Genomic DNA, 18042 nt, shown 5'->3' on the forward strand with positions numbered 1-18042 from the left:
ATTTTACCAAGCCTCAAGAATGGGAGCGTTGGATCAGGAGATTCGACCGCTTTCGGCTTGCAAGCAACTTAAACGCGACGTCGGCAGAAAACCAGGTGAACACGTTAGTGTATTGCATGGGCGATGAAGCCGAAGATGTGCTAAAGGGGCTAACGCTAACTGCAGATGAGAGGAAGATGTACACGGATGTCAAGGCGGGCTTTGATGCATTTTTTGTGCCTAAAAAGAATGTAAGCTACGAAAGAGCCAAGTTCAATCAGCGTGTGCAACTGCCAGGAGAAACGGTGGATTCCTTCATCATTGCTCTATACGGATTAGCTGAACACTGCAACTATGGACAGTTACAGAACGAGCTGATCCGCGACAGGTTAGTGGTCGGGCTGAGAAACGTCTCATTGTCAGAAAAGCTACAGCTAGACAGAGACCTAACCCTTGGAACTGCTATAACAAAGACAAGGCAGTCTGAAGAAGTTAGACGACAGCGGTCTGACTTAAGAGGAGAAAATAGCGGTGCTAGCAAGTGCTCTAATGTTGATGCTGTGCATGCTAAAAGCTACAGAAAACCCAAATTTCCCTCAAAGCCTCAGCCACAAGCACAAACACCAGGCAAAAATAAACTTAATACACGGCCACAGCCAGGTTCAAAGGCCTGTTATAGATGTGGAAAAATGCCCTCGCATGGAAAATTGGAATGCCCTGCTAAAGATGCTGTGTGTCACAACTGTGGCAAAAAGGGACATTATGGCAAAGTGTGCAGAAACAGTGGAAAATCTCTGAATGCTGTCACTACAGAGGAAGAAGAGAGCTTTTTTCCTGGGAGCCGTGGATGCTGGAAAAGACCCGTGGACGGTGCAGCTACAAGTGAGACTAAAAAAAGTGTGCTTTAAAATAGACACTGGTGCTGATGTCACCGCCATGCCAGCCGAGGTGTACCATGACATTACAGGGGGGCATGATGTGAAGCGCCTGGCAGTGTCGACACGCCCATTGTTTGGGCCAGGGGACAATGCACTCTCTGTCCTGGGTGTAGCCAGAGAAACACTGCGCAGAGGCAAAAAGACAGCCATAGAGAACATTTATGTAGTAAAAGACCTGCACACTGCACTGTTGGGAAGGCCTGCCACAGAACGGCTTCAGCTTGTGTGCAGGGTTGACGGCATCACCTTGGAATCAGTGAAACAACAATATCCGAAGCTGTGTAGCGGCTTGGGTCTTGTTCGGAGGCCATACTCAATTAAATTGAAGTCAGAGGCTGTGCCCTTCTCTCTCCACACACCATGCAGAGTCCCTCTGCCGCTTATGGGAAAAGTGAAGGAGGAGATAGACCGTATGGAGAAGATGGGCGTAATCACCAAGATTGAGGAGCCGACTGATTGGTGTGCCGGGATGGTGGTGGTGCCGAAAAAAGCAGGTGATGTTCGCATTTGTGTGGACTTCACAATGATGAATGAATCAGTATGCAGAGAAAAGTTGATCCTGCCTTCTGTCGAGCACACTCTGGGCATGCTAGCTGGCGCAACAGTATTCAGCAAATTAGATGCCAACATGGGCTTCTGGCAAGTACCATTGACAAAAGAGTCTGCCAAATACACCACCTTCATCACGCCTTTTGGGCACTACTATTTTAACCGTCTACCCTTTGGCATAGCATCAGCCCCCGAGCACTTTCAAAGGATGATGATGACAGAAGTGACCGGTGGCCTGGAGGGGGTACTGTGTCACATGGATGACATCCTGGTCTGGGGACAGACGCAGGAGGAGCATGATGTGCGGCTACATGCGGTGCTAGAGAAGGCACAAAAGGCCGGCATTACGCTCAACATGGACAAATGTGAGCTCACACGCCACACAGTCAGATTCCTGGGTCATGTGATTTCAGCAGATGGAGTGAAGCCAGATCCAGAGAAGACGAGAGCAGTACAAGAGATGGATGCACCCAAAAATGTCAGCGAACTCAGGAGTTTTCTGGGCATGGTCAATCAGCTGGGCCGCTTCTTGCCTAACCTGGCTGAAAAAGACAAAGTGCTACGAGACCTGCTGTCCAAGAAGAACCATTGGTACTGGGGGACAGAGCAGCAGGCCGCCTTTGATCAGTTAAAAACAGAGCTGTCATCCACACCAGTGCTCACATTATACAACCCAAACAGTGCTCTATAGATCTCTTCTGATGCCTCTTCCTTTGGCCTGGGGGCAGTCCTGCTGCAGAAGAGCGATGCCATGTGGTCACCTGTGGCATATGCGTCCAAGTCAATGACACCAACAGAGCAGCGCTATGCTCAAGTAGAGAAGGAGGCATTGGCTGCAACATGGGCATGTGAAAGGTTCAGCTGTTTCATCCTGGGAAGACCATTCGAGCTGGAAACTGACCATAAGCCGTTGGTGAGTCTGCTGGGAGGGAAAGCTTTGGATGACCTCCCACCAAGAGTCCTAAGATTTAGGATGAGACTCATGAGGTCCAACTATACAGTCGATCATGTCCCTGGCAAAAGCCTGTGGACAGCCGACACCTTATCTCGTGCTCCTCTGAGAGCCGCAAGAACACACACAGACACAAGCCTATTAGAGGACACCAACATCTATGTAGACTCTGTCATCAGCAACTTTCCTGTCAGTGGAGATTATCTGAGCAGCCTACGTGAGCACCTGAAGGCAGACAGCACATGCTCTGCACTGATGGAGTACTGCACAGACGGCTGGCCCGGCAAAAGCCAACTGCAGGGAGTGCTGAGACATTACTGGGCTGATAGAGCAGTGCTGACTGTGCACGATGGGCTGCTGCTGCGGGGCACGAGGCTCGTCATCCCATCAGCCTTACAAGGTGATGTGCTGCAGAGACTACATGAGGGACACCTGGTGGTGACAAAGTGCAGGGGCCGGGCCAAACAGACGGTATGGTGGCCAGGACTCAGCAGCCAGCTGAATGACATGGTGCTGAAATGTAGAACCTGCATCCAAGAGAGAAGGAACGTCAAAGAGCCGCTGATGCCAACGGAGATGCCAGACAGGCCTTGGCAAACCTTGGGAGCTGACCTATTCACGCTGAAAGACAAGACTTATCTACTAGTAGTAGATTATTTCTCAAGGTATGTGGAAGTTGCGCTGCTGTCACCCACAAGGTCCACAGATGTGGTGGGGCACCTGAAATCCATGTTTTCTCGTCATGGAATTTGTGAATTTCTTAAAAGTGACAATGGGCCCCAGTTCTCAGGTAGCCACTTTAAAGCCTTTGCAGCAGAGTATGGCTTTGTGCACATCACGAGCAGCCCCAAGTTTCCTCAGAGCAATGGGGAGGCGGAACGCGCTGTACAAACCATGAAAAACCTGCTAACAAAGGCATCAGACCCATATCTTGCATTGCTGGCCTACAGAGCAACCCCTCTACAGAACGGCTATAGCCCGGCCGAGCTGTTGATGGGGCACCGCCTCCGCACTACAATTCCTGCCCTTCCAACCCTGCTGAATCCAGTTTTGCCTGACTACAACGCGCTGGGGGCCAAAGAAAGGGAGAAGAGGAGGAACGACGCAAGATCCTTCGACAAGAGGCACGGAGTGAGAAATCTGGAGCCACTCGTACCTGGGAAGGATGTGTGGATCACCGATGCACGAGTCCAGGGCACATTGCTATCTACACACAATACCCCTCGCTCTTATATCGTCCAGGTGCCTCAGGGCACACTGAGGAGGAACCGGCATCACTTGGTGCCGCTGCAGACCAACAGTGGGGTAGTCGACGCTGATGAGCCACCGGTGGGAGAAGATTCACCTACACCAGAGCCAGCTCCACCAGTGACAACATCACCCAGCAGAGAGGGCCCCACCACAGAGACTGTGCGGACCAGGTGTGGGGGAGAGGTTAGAAAGCCGAAGAGACTTGATTGGTGATTTATTGATTTGTTTTCTACAGTAAAGAAAAAGAGAGTGAAATGTGATTGTGAAATTGTTCTGCTAAACCTGTTACATTTACCTGAAACCTGAGAGTTTAAGTTTTGAAGAACACAGCCTGCTAAAGTAATAGTTCACAATATGGTAACGCGTAAGTTATTTTATTTCTATTTTGCATGCTTGAAACAGGGACAGATCAGGGACAGGTCTTCCAGCAAAAGGGCAGAATAAACCCCTTAAGACCTGCAGAGACAAAGGTAGTCCACCCTTTGTTCTCATAGAAAGGGAGATGTGGTATTATGGAATAATAGTGTAAGGAATGCCTTTATTTTGTAGTAACCGGAAGGGGGCGCTGTTGCCAGTGGTCAGGCTGCAGTGACGGCATCCGGCCTGAAGTTGGCGCTGTGGGCGTAACCGGATGTGACGTGGTTACCGGGGGGTGTGAGGGAATGCCCGGGCATGCACACGAGCCATCCTGCGAGCAAGATCCACCCTGGTCGCGATGCGCCGGCACCAACAGGACCTCACATCGACACTCCCTGGACTTCAGGCCTCACTAACCCAGACCTGCAACGGACCCCAGCTCCGCAATAACCTACCTGAACTCCCGGTGGCTCAGCACTTCAACTCCCCCTCCCATTCCCAATCCGACCTCTCTGTCCTGGGTCTCCTCCATTGCCAGAGTGAGCAACAGCGGAAATTGGAGGAACAGCACCTCATATTCCGTCTGGGGACCTTGCGTCCGTATGGCATTAACATTGAATTCTCCCAATTTTGCTAGCCCTTGCTGTCTCCTCCCCTTCCTTAACCCTCTAGCTGTCTCCTCCCACCCTCCCATCCGCCCGCCCTCGGGCTCCTCCCCCTCCTCCCCTTTTCCTTCTTTCTCCCACCCCCATCAGTCTGAAGAAGGGTTTCGGCCTGAAACGTCGCCTATTTCCTTCGCTCCATAGATGCTGCTGCACCCGCTGAGTTTCCCCAGCAATTTTGTGTACATGCACACGAGCCTGCTGCTGCTGTACAGAGTTGCTAAATAAAGACAGACTCCGATTACGTCGTTGTACGAGCCTTATTATAAGAATAACTTGACAGTATGTGTGTTCAGAAAAGATTAACAGCATGCTAATGTAAATCATGTGAGGAAATGGAAAAAAAGTTTCAAAATGTAAATAACAACACATGACTGCACTACAATACCATACGATAAAACTTTATTTATCCCAGGAGGAAAATTAATTTGCCAACAGTCATAAAAAACACAAAATACATGAAACATGAAAATAAAGTGATCAGTGGTAAGCAAAGATCTTTGGTAAGGCTTTGGGGATGTGCAAAGATTGAGGAAGGGGGGGTCAGTCAAGTAGTCTACCCCACGACAGAAGGGGGAGGAGCTGTCGAATTTGATAACCACAGGGAAGGATCTCCCGTGGCTTTCTGTCCTGCATCTTGGTAGAACCAGTCTGTTGCTGACAGCACTTCTCTGGTTGATCAGTGTGTCATGGAGGGGGTGAACTGTATTGTCCAGGATGCTCGGCAGTTTGAGGAGCATCCTCCCCTCCAAGAATCCAACAGCTGCAGCCTCGCCCAACGATCTTATAGCAGCCATCTTTGGCCTCGCCCTCTCCCAGCCCGGATCCGGGCCCGCGCGTGCGCACGCGGCAGGCAGGTTGCGGGAGCGTCGCATGGCGACGGGGGAGGGGAGGGAGCGAGAGGCCGGGAGAGGAGACGAGCAGCATGGAGCCGGGGCCCGGCAACACCAATGGTTCGGCGGCCGTCGTGTGCGCCAGGGCCGCCTGGAAGTGCAACAAGGGAGGGCTGCGGGAGGTGCTGAGACTGGTGATGGCGGCTGCCGACAACTCGGAGGGCGGTGTTGGCGGGGAGAGCCCGCACCGGTAATACTTTACCCCGGCGGCGTCCCTGCTTTACCCCGGTAGCGGCCCTATTTTACCCCGGTAGCGGCCCTGCTTTACCCCCCGGTAGCGGCCCTGCTTTACCCCGGTAGCGGCCCTGCTTTACCCCGGTAGCGGCCCTGCTTTACCCCGGTAGCGGCCCTGCTTTACCCCGGTAGCGGCCCTGCTTTACCCCGGTAGCGGCCCTACTTTACCCCCCGGTAGCGGCCCTACTTTACCCCGGTAGCGGCCCTGCTTTACCCCCCGGTAGCGGCCCTACTTTACCCCCCGGTAGCGGCCCTGCTTTACCCCCCGGTAGCGGCCCTGCTTTACCCCGGTAGCGGCCCTACTTTACTCCTCGGTAGCGGCCCTGCTTTACCCCCCGGTAGCGGCCCTGCTTTACCCCGGTAGCGGCCCTGCTTTACCCCGGTAGCGGCCCTGCTTTACCCCGGTAGCGGCCCTGCTTTACCCCGGTAGCGGCCCTGCTTTACCCCCCCGGTAGCGGCCCTGCTTTACCCCGGTAGCGGCCCTGCTTTACCCCCCCGGTAGCGGCCCTGCTTTACCCCGGTAGCGGCCCTGCTTTACCCCGGTAGCGGCCCTGCTTTACCCCCCGGTAGCGGCCCTGCTTTACCCCCCGGTAGCGGCCCTGCTTTACCCCGGTAGCGGCCCTGCTTTACCCCCCGGTAGCGGCCCTGCTTTACCCCGGTAGCGGCCCTGCTTTACCCCCCCGGTAGCGGCCCTGCTTTACCCCCCGGTAGCGGCCCTGCTTTACCCCCCCGGTAGCGGCCCTGCTTTACCCCCCCGGTAGCGGCCCTGCTTTACCCCGGTAGCTCTCCCCCCCCCCCCCCCCGGCAATAGGCGTCGGGCGGCCGGCGTTCCCCCAGCCTTCGCGCCGGTACTGAAGGGCGGGCAGTGTTTTTGCGGCGCGCCTGATTCCCCAGCTACTGCCAACTGTAAAATCCCCCCAAACTCTGCAGGAAGATTTTCAGAAGCTGCTCAGAGACGCCTCGCTGCCAATAATTGTGTGGAGGCTGCTGTGATTTTGGCTCCTATTGCCCCACACCCGTGATGCGAGCAACACCTGTGTAAGGTGATCCGCTCAGCTGACACCAAGTGGTGCCAGTGCGGGCGGGCGGGGAGGGGGGGATCAATTATATCCCGAGTGGCAACCTTTTGCAAAATTAGTGGAATAATCGGTCTATAGGCCACTGCTGACTCTGTCGGTCACTGGCATGTGCGGCTAATTGGGTGACCCATTATATTTTTGTCCCAGTAGCCAAATTAAACATTAGCGTTGGGTATGTGATCTTCAGACTTATTCTGCAGTGATTTGATGTGCTGTGTGTGTGGTATCTAATGCTGTCTAATGCTGATCGATGTAGTTGTTATGAGTGAAACATAACTGATTTGCACAGAAGATATCGTGAATTGAAACTTGGTCAAAACCGAATACACAACTATACTAGTTAATAGTAACTAGTATATGTCCATTCTTTGGAAAGTGAACCAACATGTCACACAGGTGACCAGTCATATTTGACCTCTTACCCTAAATAAACATTGTCAGCATAACATATAAACATTTCACTGGACAAACTGAAAAAATATGAATTATATAGGCAGTACAAAGCAATATATGTGTAATGCTTTCGGAATAAGAAGAGATGTATTCTACAAGTTTTCAGTCACACATGTGACCAAGAATGGCGACCTATACTAGTAACAACTAGTATAGTTGTGTGTTTTTTTGTGTGTGCACATACGTATGTGTGTGTATAATTTGAGGAATAGTACCAGTATCTGGAAAATATTAAACCACGAACAATAGGAAATCCCATTTTCTATTACAAACTGCAACGTATTTTACTTGCAGTGGAAGAAACGTTTCGACCAAGGATAAAAATAAATTATGACAATTTTAGGATTTTGAAAACATATATTTGGCTTGTATCAGAAATGGCTTATTGTACATTCTTGTTCTGCTTCAGTACAGAACCAGTTATCTTGGAAAGACCTCAAACCAACCCTGTGGAAACTCCATGTTTGCTGTATCTCCAGTGTTCTAAACAGCTTGCTGAGATAACCTTTGTAGAAGTAGTTAGTGAAGCAAAAACAATGGAAGTTTACACTGAAGAAGAGTACTGTGGAACCTGCCAAGGCCAAAGACTAGAAAATTCACAAATAAACAGGTAATATTGTTTTACCATACATTTATTAAGAGGAGTCTTTAAGATAAGTTCTTTTTACATAGGGTGGCGAGTGCTTGCATGGTGGTGAAGACAGACACGACAGTGGTGTTTCACATTTTTTTAGATGGGCACATGGATTATACAAGGAATGGAGGGACATGGGTAATATGCAGACAGATGAGATTAGTTTATTTTGCATCGCTCAGCACAAACATTGGGGACTAAAGGGCCTGTTCCTGTGTTGTACTGTTCTATGTTCTATCTTGTATACTTAATCCCCAAACTCAATGTTTAGGTTGAAGAACATATTTTAGATTAATTCTTTAAGATTGAAAGGCATTTGGATAATTGAGTGCTTTAATTCTCTTTCAGTGGCCACAAGCAGATTCTCTTATTTAAGAAGTATTTTAAATTGGAATTTCCGAGTTCGTCATGTGAACTAAAGGTAAAATGTTGAGAAATAGTATTTATCAATTATTTGCCATCTTTTCATCTGGGAATCTTCTGATTAATGTTTGTTTCTTAGTTGCTTTCTTTAGGTGGAAAGGCGAAAGTACAAATTGGTGAAATATTACTGGGCATAAGGCATGCTTCAATTGGTATCTCAAGAGGCATTTCTCCATTAGGAAAAAATATCAACATGCAGCGAGTTCAGACAATGATGGATTCAATGGGAACAAAGCTGTCACCTGGAGCTCAGCAACTTTTGAACATGGTCCAGTTTCAACAAAAGGTGAATTAAATACATAGATCACTTTAAAGTGTTGAATTAAAAGAAATATATTTTTATATTAGGTAAGTTATTTTAAAACCTAGGAATTGCAATACTTGTATTTCTGCATTAAAATATGTTATAAGATTTCCTAACTGTTTCTTGGCTTTCCCCATCCATCAATGCCAGGAGCAGCACCAAATGATCCTCAAGATGAAGTACCAACCTAGCAAAACATACTTAAAAACACCAAATGCAGCAAGTATTAAATGAGCTAAACAATCTGACTATTAAAGCTCTGCAGTCCTGCCACATTTAGTCATGAACAGTAGTGGAATGTTAAACAGCTATGGAAGGAGATGCCTCCAAGACTGTTTTTTAACCATGACTGTGATCAAGACAGTCGACGCTTCGGAACCACATTGAACCAGAGGATGGTGCGATAATCCAATTTGGCCTTCCATAATTTCTTCTCTAACTCTCTCAAGCCAGTTTTGGGCTAAAATGATTCACTGACCTGGATGCAAATAAAATACTTGGGGTTTGGTTCATTAAAGGAAAGTAATATGTTCATAGAAACATAGAAAACAGGTGCAGGAGTAGGCCATTCAGCCCTTCGAGCCTGCATGATTCACTGACCTGGATGCAAATAAAATACTTGGGGTTTGGTTCATTAAAGGAAAGTAATATGTTCATAGAAACACAGAAAATAGGTGCAGGAGTAGGCCATTCAAGCGTCGACTGTCTTTATCACAGTCATGGTTAAAAAACAGTGATTCAATATGATCATGGCTGATCACCCAACTCAGTATCCTGTACCTGCCTTCTCTCCATACCCCCTGATCCCTTTAGCCACAAGGACCACATCTAACTCCCTCTTAAATATAGCCAATGAACTGGCCTCAACTACCTTCTGTGGCAGAGAATTCCAGAGATTCAACACTCTCCGTGTGAAAAATGTTTTCCTCATCTCGGTCCTAAAAGATTGGTTCATCATATAAAAGAAAATGAATCTCCTAAAGGAAAGTCTAACGCATTAATATTAAATGGCTTTAACAGTGCCCAGTTCCTTCTATCATTCTGGGAATCATGGATCAGAAGTGTAATTAGACCATTCATATGCAGGAGCCCAATGGAATGACATTTAAAAAAAGCATTGATATTTTGCAGCACTGTGGGCAATCTACAACATGGATTCCAATTACTTACATCGGCTTCTACAAAAGTGCCTGCAATCTCTATGCCCAAGAGGCGCAAAGGCAGCCTGTGCAAAGAAATGCAATCACCTGTAATTCTCTCTTCATGTAACACAACATCCTGGATTTGAAATATACTTATTCTTTCATTCTCATCGCCTTCTCAGGCAGTTTGGGAAAGCAAACATTCACTCAAGCACAAATTGGGTTAAAAAATGTGCTTTTATTTAGGCAGAACCATTTGTTAATATGTTGGGATTGCAATGATAGGAACATGGCATGGTAATTCAGCAATAGAGATGATTAAACAGGTTGTCCACATATGCTCTGTATTGAAAGGAGATTGTATCTTGAAAAGATGTAGAGAAAGTCAGTAGGCAACAAAAATATTTTTCTATTGATCCCTAAAGGCAATATCAGACTGATGGTGCAAATTTATTGGAAGATATATTCGAGGACAGGTGATAGTTTTCATTTAAATAAATAAATACACTTTTATCCTTTTGAAAATAACACTACAGATATAGTGGTATATTCTTGTCTGACAGGAGAAATTTAATTAGTTTAATTGAGAAGAAGGGTTATCAAGTTGCCTGTGGTGGTAGTAAGGATTGTGAGCATTTGAGAACTTGCAAAGAAAGACCGCAGCATTGATAAAGGTAAGATAGCTAGAAGGGTCGAGATGGCCTGTTTCCGTGCTGTAATTGTTATAGCCTCTGAGTAAAATGGTGAAAAATGGGCAAACACAATAACATGTCAACTATGCATCTTCTACATTCAGACACTTGAGAATTTATAACAGAATAAGAAAATGACAAGGAAATTAAATACTTTGTTGGTGTTCCTGGAAGAAGATCTAAATCTTTTCAGAAATACTAGAGTAGCAAGGTAATGAGAATAAGAATCTGATGGAAATAAGCTTTCATGAAAAAAATATTAATAGAAAAGGTGAGGCTTAAAGCAACAACATTTGAAGAACCTAATGGTGTAAATTGCAGAGTTTTGAACTAGGTGGACCTAGAGTTAGTGGATGAATTGGTTCAACAGGTTTGGGAATGGTTCCTGTGGATTGGAAGATAGCAAATGGGACCCTCCTGTTATAGAAATGGGAGAGAAATAACATTGACCAACCAACCTGTTGGCGTAACAACAATAGAAGGGGAAATACTTTGCGTAACAGAGGATGTAATTATAGAACACTTAGAATGTTATTAGTAGAGTAACAAAAGTGGCAACTTGTTTATGGGATATTTAGATTTTAATAAGGGTTTTAGTAAGGATCCTAGCAGGATGTTGGTCAACAAAGCTTAACTATGTGAAATTGGAGGGAATATACTGGGTTGAATTGAGAGTTGGTTCACAGACAAATCAAAAAGTTGGAATAAATAGACCTTTCTTGGGTCAGCAGAATGTGAGCAGCAGAGGTACAAGGGGACAAAACGTGTTTTTATCTTGGTTGATGCAAAACTAGGTGGGATTCTTAATAGGGAGAAGTCTGTAAAAAGGCAACAAGAAGCTGTTGTGGATGACCATTTGGTAGATGCAATATTTGCTGAATAAGTCTGCAAACACAGAAAAATAATGTTTTTTTAAATATGAACATATTGAGAAATGTTTATTTCCTAGGGATCTGAATGTCCTTGAACACCAGTCACTGAAAGCTCAATCCAGGTGCAGCAAGCATTTAGGAAAGCAGTGGCAAGCTTGCTGATGAGAGGATATCAATACAGGAATAAAGATATGTTACTGCTATTATATATGCTCTTGGGACCATACTTGGAGTATCATGTGCAATCTTAAGTCTATATAGGTTAAAATAGGTGTACCTGCCATAGAGAGGGTAGCGAAGATCGACCAGATTGGTTTCTGGAATGTTGGGAGAACCTATTGAGACTGAGTCAATGAGACTTGCATTCTCCAGAGTATCAATGAAGGTGAGGTTAATCTCATCGAATTTACACTATTCATACTTGGATCAAAAGGCTGACACTTTCCTGAATTGGATAGAGAATCACTGCCTCAGGATCAGGAATGGTTCAATTAGGACTGGGATGAGAAATTTATTCACTCGGAAGATGGTGAATTTTTTGTAATTCTCAATATCTGAGTGCTATGGAGGTTCAGTCATTGACTTCATTCAAACATGGATGGATTTTTGGATATAAAGGAATCAAGGGATATGAAAGATAGAGCAAAAGGGTGGTTGAGGCAGGAGATTAACTATGATCTTGATGAATAGCAGAGGTTGGAAGGCCAGGTGGCCTATTGCTTATATTCTTATCTTAAATGTACAGATGTTTACATCTTTGCTGAGGTTGGTGATCACAACCAAGGTGATGTTGAGCCTCTGCAGTAGGAAGTTGTGCAGCTCTGCCCATGACTTTCTAAAATAAACTTAAATTGTTATAATCCTGTGTTCTGTTCTTTTAGCAGAACCAAGCCGCAATAGGAGGATTGTTCCAGGGAATCTTTGGTTCAAGAAATTTGACAGAAATTGGAAAAGTAATTGGTTCATCTCAGACAACTGGACTATCTGAGGAAGGACTGTCTTCTCATGAATGCATTGAAACTAACCCAATATTCATTTCACAAATGGAAGAAACGAAGGGGTCAAAAGAAATATTTATATTGAATGGTGAGTCTACAGAAACAAGAGATGCCTCAAACTTGGCTACTGGAATAAATAATAAGAAAACAGAGTATGATTCTGAAGCTAGCGCAAGAGATGCAGATGAACATAAGTTTGCTGGAGGAGATTTGCAAGAGCTTGTATCAACTTATTTGTGCAAACAAAACAATGGGGAACAAAACAGCTTTAGTTCTGATATGCTACCATTTCTTCGGAATTTGTGCAGCCAAGTGAATGAACTTCGCATAGGAGAAAAAACTAAAGCTGTTAAACACGATGTAACAGAAGAAGATGGAACCTGTGATAGGTAAGCTTTCTAATCATTTTGTGGATATCTTACACAGAAATGGAGTTTGGATACTGGTGCAAAGTACTTTATGAAAATTTGCTGCTCAGGGTTTTGTTAGCTTTCAGTTATTTCCTCCTTTTGTTAGGTAAATCTTTAATCATTCTATGTATGATGTTTATTAATACATTGCCGGTGTGGGGGGGGGGGCTATAAACAGTAACTTAGTCATAACTTAGGACAAATCACAAAACTATATTTTGGTGTTTTAAATTATGACATAATTTTGAGTGGAAATACTGCATCACAAATCTGCACAGTGCAATTGAAAGTAATGCAGTACAGGTTCACTTGCATGTCACATTACACTGTTTATCAATATACATGGATCATAACTTGTTCTTACCTCTGCACAATGTTTTATATTGTAGTGGGACAAGACATAGAGGCCATGGGGAATTACAAAAATGAGACAAATGAAATTTAAGGCAGGATATGAATGTTCAGATACATGTCCACAAGGTAGTCTCTACCACTTGTGATATGATATTGTTAAATATATTTTAGAAGCACAATCTCGGCAATGTTTTACATTCTAGATCCTGAACTGTCCACAAGCAATGGCATGGGGGAAACTACTAATCAAAGGCTAATAATTTATTGTAAATGAATAAGTTGCGCATCTAATGTTCATAGATCATGCACCTTGTTGTTTTTGATGATTTATTGTCCCAATGTATGCACCTTCTAAACTTATTTCTTTTTATAATTGTGGACAGTTCTGGAAGTTTATCTCTTGTTTTTTTTAAAAAATGTTATATTCTATGAACCTATGGGCTAGATTTTATGTTGCTCCCTTCCTTCACAGGCTGTACCAACAGACATTTTGTGTTGAATTGGAAAAGCATATCACTGAACATATGGAGTCAATGGAACAAAGACTTAAGGATTATATTGATCACCGAATAAACATATTGCAAGATGACCTTGATAAAAAGTTTGTTTCACTCACCAAACTGATTGAAAATGCTGGTGTGAAAAGGACTGCAACAAAAGAAATTGAACATGGTGCCTTCTTAACAAATGGGGATGTTTAAATAATTTTTCATCACATTCAAAACACAACTGTGAAACTGGTATAGTCTTGAGAAACATTCAATTTAACAATTACTGTTGGGGTAATTAAGCAACATTACTTGGTTCATATAGATTTAAAGTTCAATCAGATTAAACGTCCTAAGAAGGGTTCGAGCCGAAACATCACTTATCCATGTTTTTCAGTGATGCTGCTTGATCTGCTGAGTTATTCCAGCACTTTGTGTCCTTTTGTGTATGAATCAGCATCTGCAGTTCTTTGTTTCTACATTAAACTCATTGTTGGTGTGTTTTTCCATGAGCGACATATACACATTATTTCATGCCAGTTAACCCAGCTAATTCAATCGAACATATGGTCTTTTTCTTAACCTGACAGTCTGCCTTTAAGATTTATAAACAGCTAATTCTAGTTGTTAATGGATAAATCCTAAAGACCATCTCCATTTGGGAGCTTGGTTTATACAGATTAATGGGAGAAATTATATGGTCCATCTACACGGGATTCACATAAAAACCATTGACAATTACATTTTATTGCAAACTTCCAATGCAGTTTCAGCAAATACAATTAAAACAGCATTGCTGTAAAAAATTGATGTATTAAAATTATAGCAAGTACAAAAAAAGACTTAATGTTTGTGAACTAGTAAAATAACGGAGCCTTAATTTAATCTATATTAATGATTTTATGACAGTGATATCCTTGAGTTGATTTGAAATTGATCCGTACCCCTTCCACTGCATTTTTGGATAGTTGCAGTGGAAAGACCGGCATATTTTAGCACACTTCACAGTAATTAAAAAAGTTATATTCTAATTACCTCATCTTCAACATTCATTTGTGGTTTTAGACCCATCATTGCCATTTATTACCAAACATAAAACCTGGTGCAATTAAATCTATCGTTGAATTAGTTTGTATCTGATTTGCAATCATTAAATAATACCAATATTTTAATGAAACTGAATATAGTAAGTGGTATTAAAATCTTACCATAAGGTGGAAAGTCTAAAGGGTTATTGAAAAAAAGTATTGGCCTTGAAATTCTATTGTATAGTCCCCTATGCAAATTAATTTACATGAACTAAATTCATTAAAGAAAATTGACAGCTTGCGGATTGTGAATTAGTGATTTTCTCACAGTCCTATGTGCATGTGGCATCCAGTAGACTTGATGTGACTGCAGTTTTCTCCTAAAACTCAAGTTCGGCATGCAGAAGACGCAGCCAACTTGAGTGGAAGGAGGCTTTAATTGCACATAATGCCTGATTTGTTAGTTAAAGAGAGTCTGTCTGAGCAGGTCTCAGGCAGTGTGAGTCGGACCTTTGCCAACAATGGCCTATTGCAATCTGTCCTAGATAGTGCTTGAGGATGCTCTTCATATCCCTGCGGCCTTGACCTCCCTGGTGGTAGAAATCAAGATATGTTGCATCTAAGAAGCATTTTATGTTGCTACAGTGGATCTTGTGTATTTTAGTGATTGAGAGCAGGGATATTTAATATGGCAATGTAATTCTGATCTCGATATTGTAGGGTGTCACCTGGATATAAGATTTTGAATTTGCATGCAGTACAGTGATAAAATACTTGAGTTTCAGAAGTTGGATTAGTGAGATGGATATTAATTTATTTATATATGTAGAATATCCATGTATAACTATTAATAAAGACCTTGTTTAACGTAGAATGTATTTTTTTGCTGCCAAAGCATTGAATAGGCTCATTAATCCACGGCTGTTATTTGTAAATAAACTATTTAAAATATGCTAAATATATGGATCTTCTCTTAAGGTGAATGTGAGGGAAGAATTTTAACATGTAATAGAAAGTATTCAAATTGATTTCCACAGAAGGAACAGAGTCAATCTATTAAGCAAGAACTGACAAGGCCACCCAGAAGTCAGTGAAAAAGCTGTATTGTTCAATCTGTCAGGTACTATAACTGTAAAAAGAATGGTTGAAAGCTGTCAGGAACAGATACTGGAAAGAATGGTCACATAATTACTGTTGGGGCACATAACTCTGCTGGTAATGGGATTGATAGGGGAATTCCTATCCGAGGAGGATCAGTGCCTGGTTTTCCCTTCCAGAGTCACTGGATCCAGCCATCTGGCTCTAGCATTTTTCAATTTACATATTGTGTACGTATTTATATTTTAGGCTTTTGTGTTTAATGCATCAGATCTTTTTTTTTCCATTTGTACTTTTTGAAATGTGATGGACACAACATTCCTGACATATATGTACTGCTCTGTGAAATGTGTGCTTATCGTTTTGTGTATATTCAGAGAATTTATCCCACAATTACAGCTATTTTAATGGGTGAGTTTACTTTGGTCCTATTTTGGAAGAGAGATAAAATTAATTTAATCTTCCCAACTGTGCTGAGGAATGGTTCATGGAATTTAATACAGAGAAATGTGACGTATTGTATTTTGGGAAGTCTAACATGGGCAAGACCCACAGAGTGAATGGTAGGGCTCTGGGGAAGTTTTGTAGAGCAAAGGGATCTAGGAGTGCGGGTGCAGGTAGATAGGGTGGTCAAAAAGGCTTTTGGCACACTGGCCTTCATCAGTCAGAGTATTAAGCATAGAAGTTGGGAGGTCGTGGTGCAGTTATATAAGACATTGGTGAGATTCCATTTACAGTATTGTGCTCAGTTCTCGGCACCATGTTATAGGAAAGATGTCAAGCTGGAGAGCGTAAAGAGAAAATTTACGAGTATGTTGCCAGTAGAGGGTCTGAGCTATAGGGGGAGGTTGAGTAGACTGAGACTCAATTCATTGGAGCGCAGGAGAATGAGGGGTGATCTTATAGAAGTGTATAAAATCAAGAGAGGAATAGATTGGGTAAATGCACAGAGTCTCATGCCCAGAGTAGGTGAATTGAGGACCAGAGGAAATTGATTTAAGGTTAAGGGGAAAAGATTTAATAGGAATCTGATGGATAACATTTTCACACAAAAGGTGGTGGGTGTATGGCATAGGGTGCCAGAGGAGGTAATTAAGGCAGCGATTATCCCAATGCTTAAGATACAGTTAGACAGGAGCATGGATAAGACAGGCTTGTAGAGATATGGAGCAAACACAGGTAGGTGGGACTAGTGTAGCTGGGACATGTTGGCTAGTGTGGGCAAGTTGGACCAAAGCATTTGTTTCCATGCAGTATCACGCTATGAATCTTTAAGTAAATTGGAATCAGTACATGTGTACTAATTCACGCAGCAGATAAATTGTACTGTTTGAAGGTTTTATTGTAACTTTATTTTCAATTTCTGCCATGTTTTACATTTGGTTCATAGATTAACTGCAGTCAAACAGCAATTGTTAATTTTTCAATAAATTAAAATATTTAAGTTGGACAACACACCAACATGCTTTGGGAGATAAGCAAACAGTTTGAGTGAAATTACTTAGCTAAATTTTGCTTAATTTGACCTCATCAATGGGAGTGATATTTTATAAATGAAATGCTCCTTATTTTAACGTTGTCATATAATTCAAATTATAACTGTACCTTAACTCAAATATCACTGAGTTAACTCAAATATCACTGTACTTTACGGTATATCACGGTAACTCAAAAATCACTGTACCTTAATTGGTGCGTGTAACAATAAATACGAACAAACTAATTGCTGTAAATTTCAAATTTTAAGTCCTCTTTCTGAATGATGTTTCATAGAAGGTAGCGTTATAATTATTAGTATGGATATCTTTGCTGTCTGAGCTTTATCACCATTACTGTAAATATGGAAAAGACCAAACCAGCACCATTGGCTAAATTACTGCTTCAATGGTTAGCTTTGTCTCCTTCAGGCAGGTGTACAAAATATTTTGAAAACATAACTGTTAGGCCATATGTGCCATAAAGGCAAAATAAAACACTAAATATTATCATTATGCAAACTTTCTCTCAAACAGTTATACTCTTAGAGGATGTAAATACAGAAAGGTAAGTCTACCTGCATAAGTAGAATGTTTAGATCCTAGCTGGATCGGTTTCCCAACTGAATGGAACCCAAAACAACAAATTCTTCAGAGGAAATGTTACCTTTCTTTTCTTTGGAAATGCAACCCAATTTGCAACGAGAAGAAGGATTTGAAGATTTACAAACAGTAACTTTGCAACGGAGGAAAACTGAAGGAACAACCTGCAGGACG

At 43.1% G+C, this 18042-nt stretch overlaps 1 protein-coding gene across 4 annotated transcripts; it reads left to right on the forward strand.

Annotated features, from left to right (window-relative positions):
- The first annotated feature begins 5390 nt into the window (after positions 1-5390).
- c15h10orf88 (chromosome 15 C10orf88 homolog) lies at positions 5391-15650 on the forward strand. Of its 4 annotated transcripts, none has more exons than XM_033033777.1 (6): positions 5391-5545; positions 7757-7957; positions 8330-8402; positions 8484-8690; positions 12296-12801; positions 13649-15650. In XM_033033777.1, exons 1-6 carry the CDS (start codon positions 5406-5408, stop codon positions 13875-13877), a joined length of 1356 nt encoding a protein of 451 aa, XP_032889668.1. In that variant the 5' UTR covers positions 5391-5405; the 3' UTR covers positions 13878-15650. The 4 variants fall into 4 exon arrangements, with proteins under 4 accessions (XP_032889668.1, XP_032889669.1, XP_032889667.1 ...); XM_033033778.1 differs by having other exon boundaries at positions 12299-12801; XM_033033776.1 differs by lacking the exon at positions 5391-5545 and adding an exon at positions 5550-5771.
- The last annotated feature ends 2392 nt before the right edge of the window (positions 15651-18042 follow it).

Source organism: Amblyraja radiata, chromosome 15, assembly GCF_010909765.2.
Source record: "Amblyraja radiata isolate CabotCenter1 chromosome 15, sAmbRad1.1.pri, whole genome shotgun sequence".
NCBI classification, from domain to species: domain Eukaryota; kingdom Metazoa; phylum Chordata; class Chondrichthyes; order Rajiformes; family Rajidae; genus Amblyraja; species Amblyraja radiata.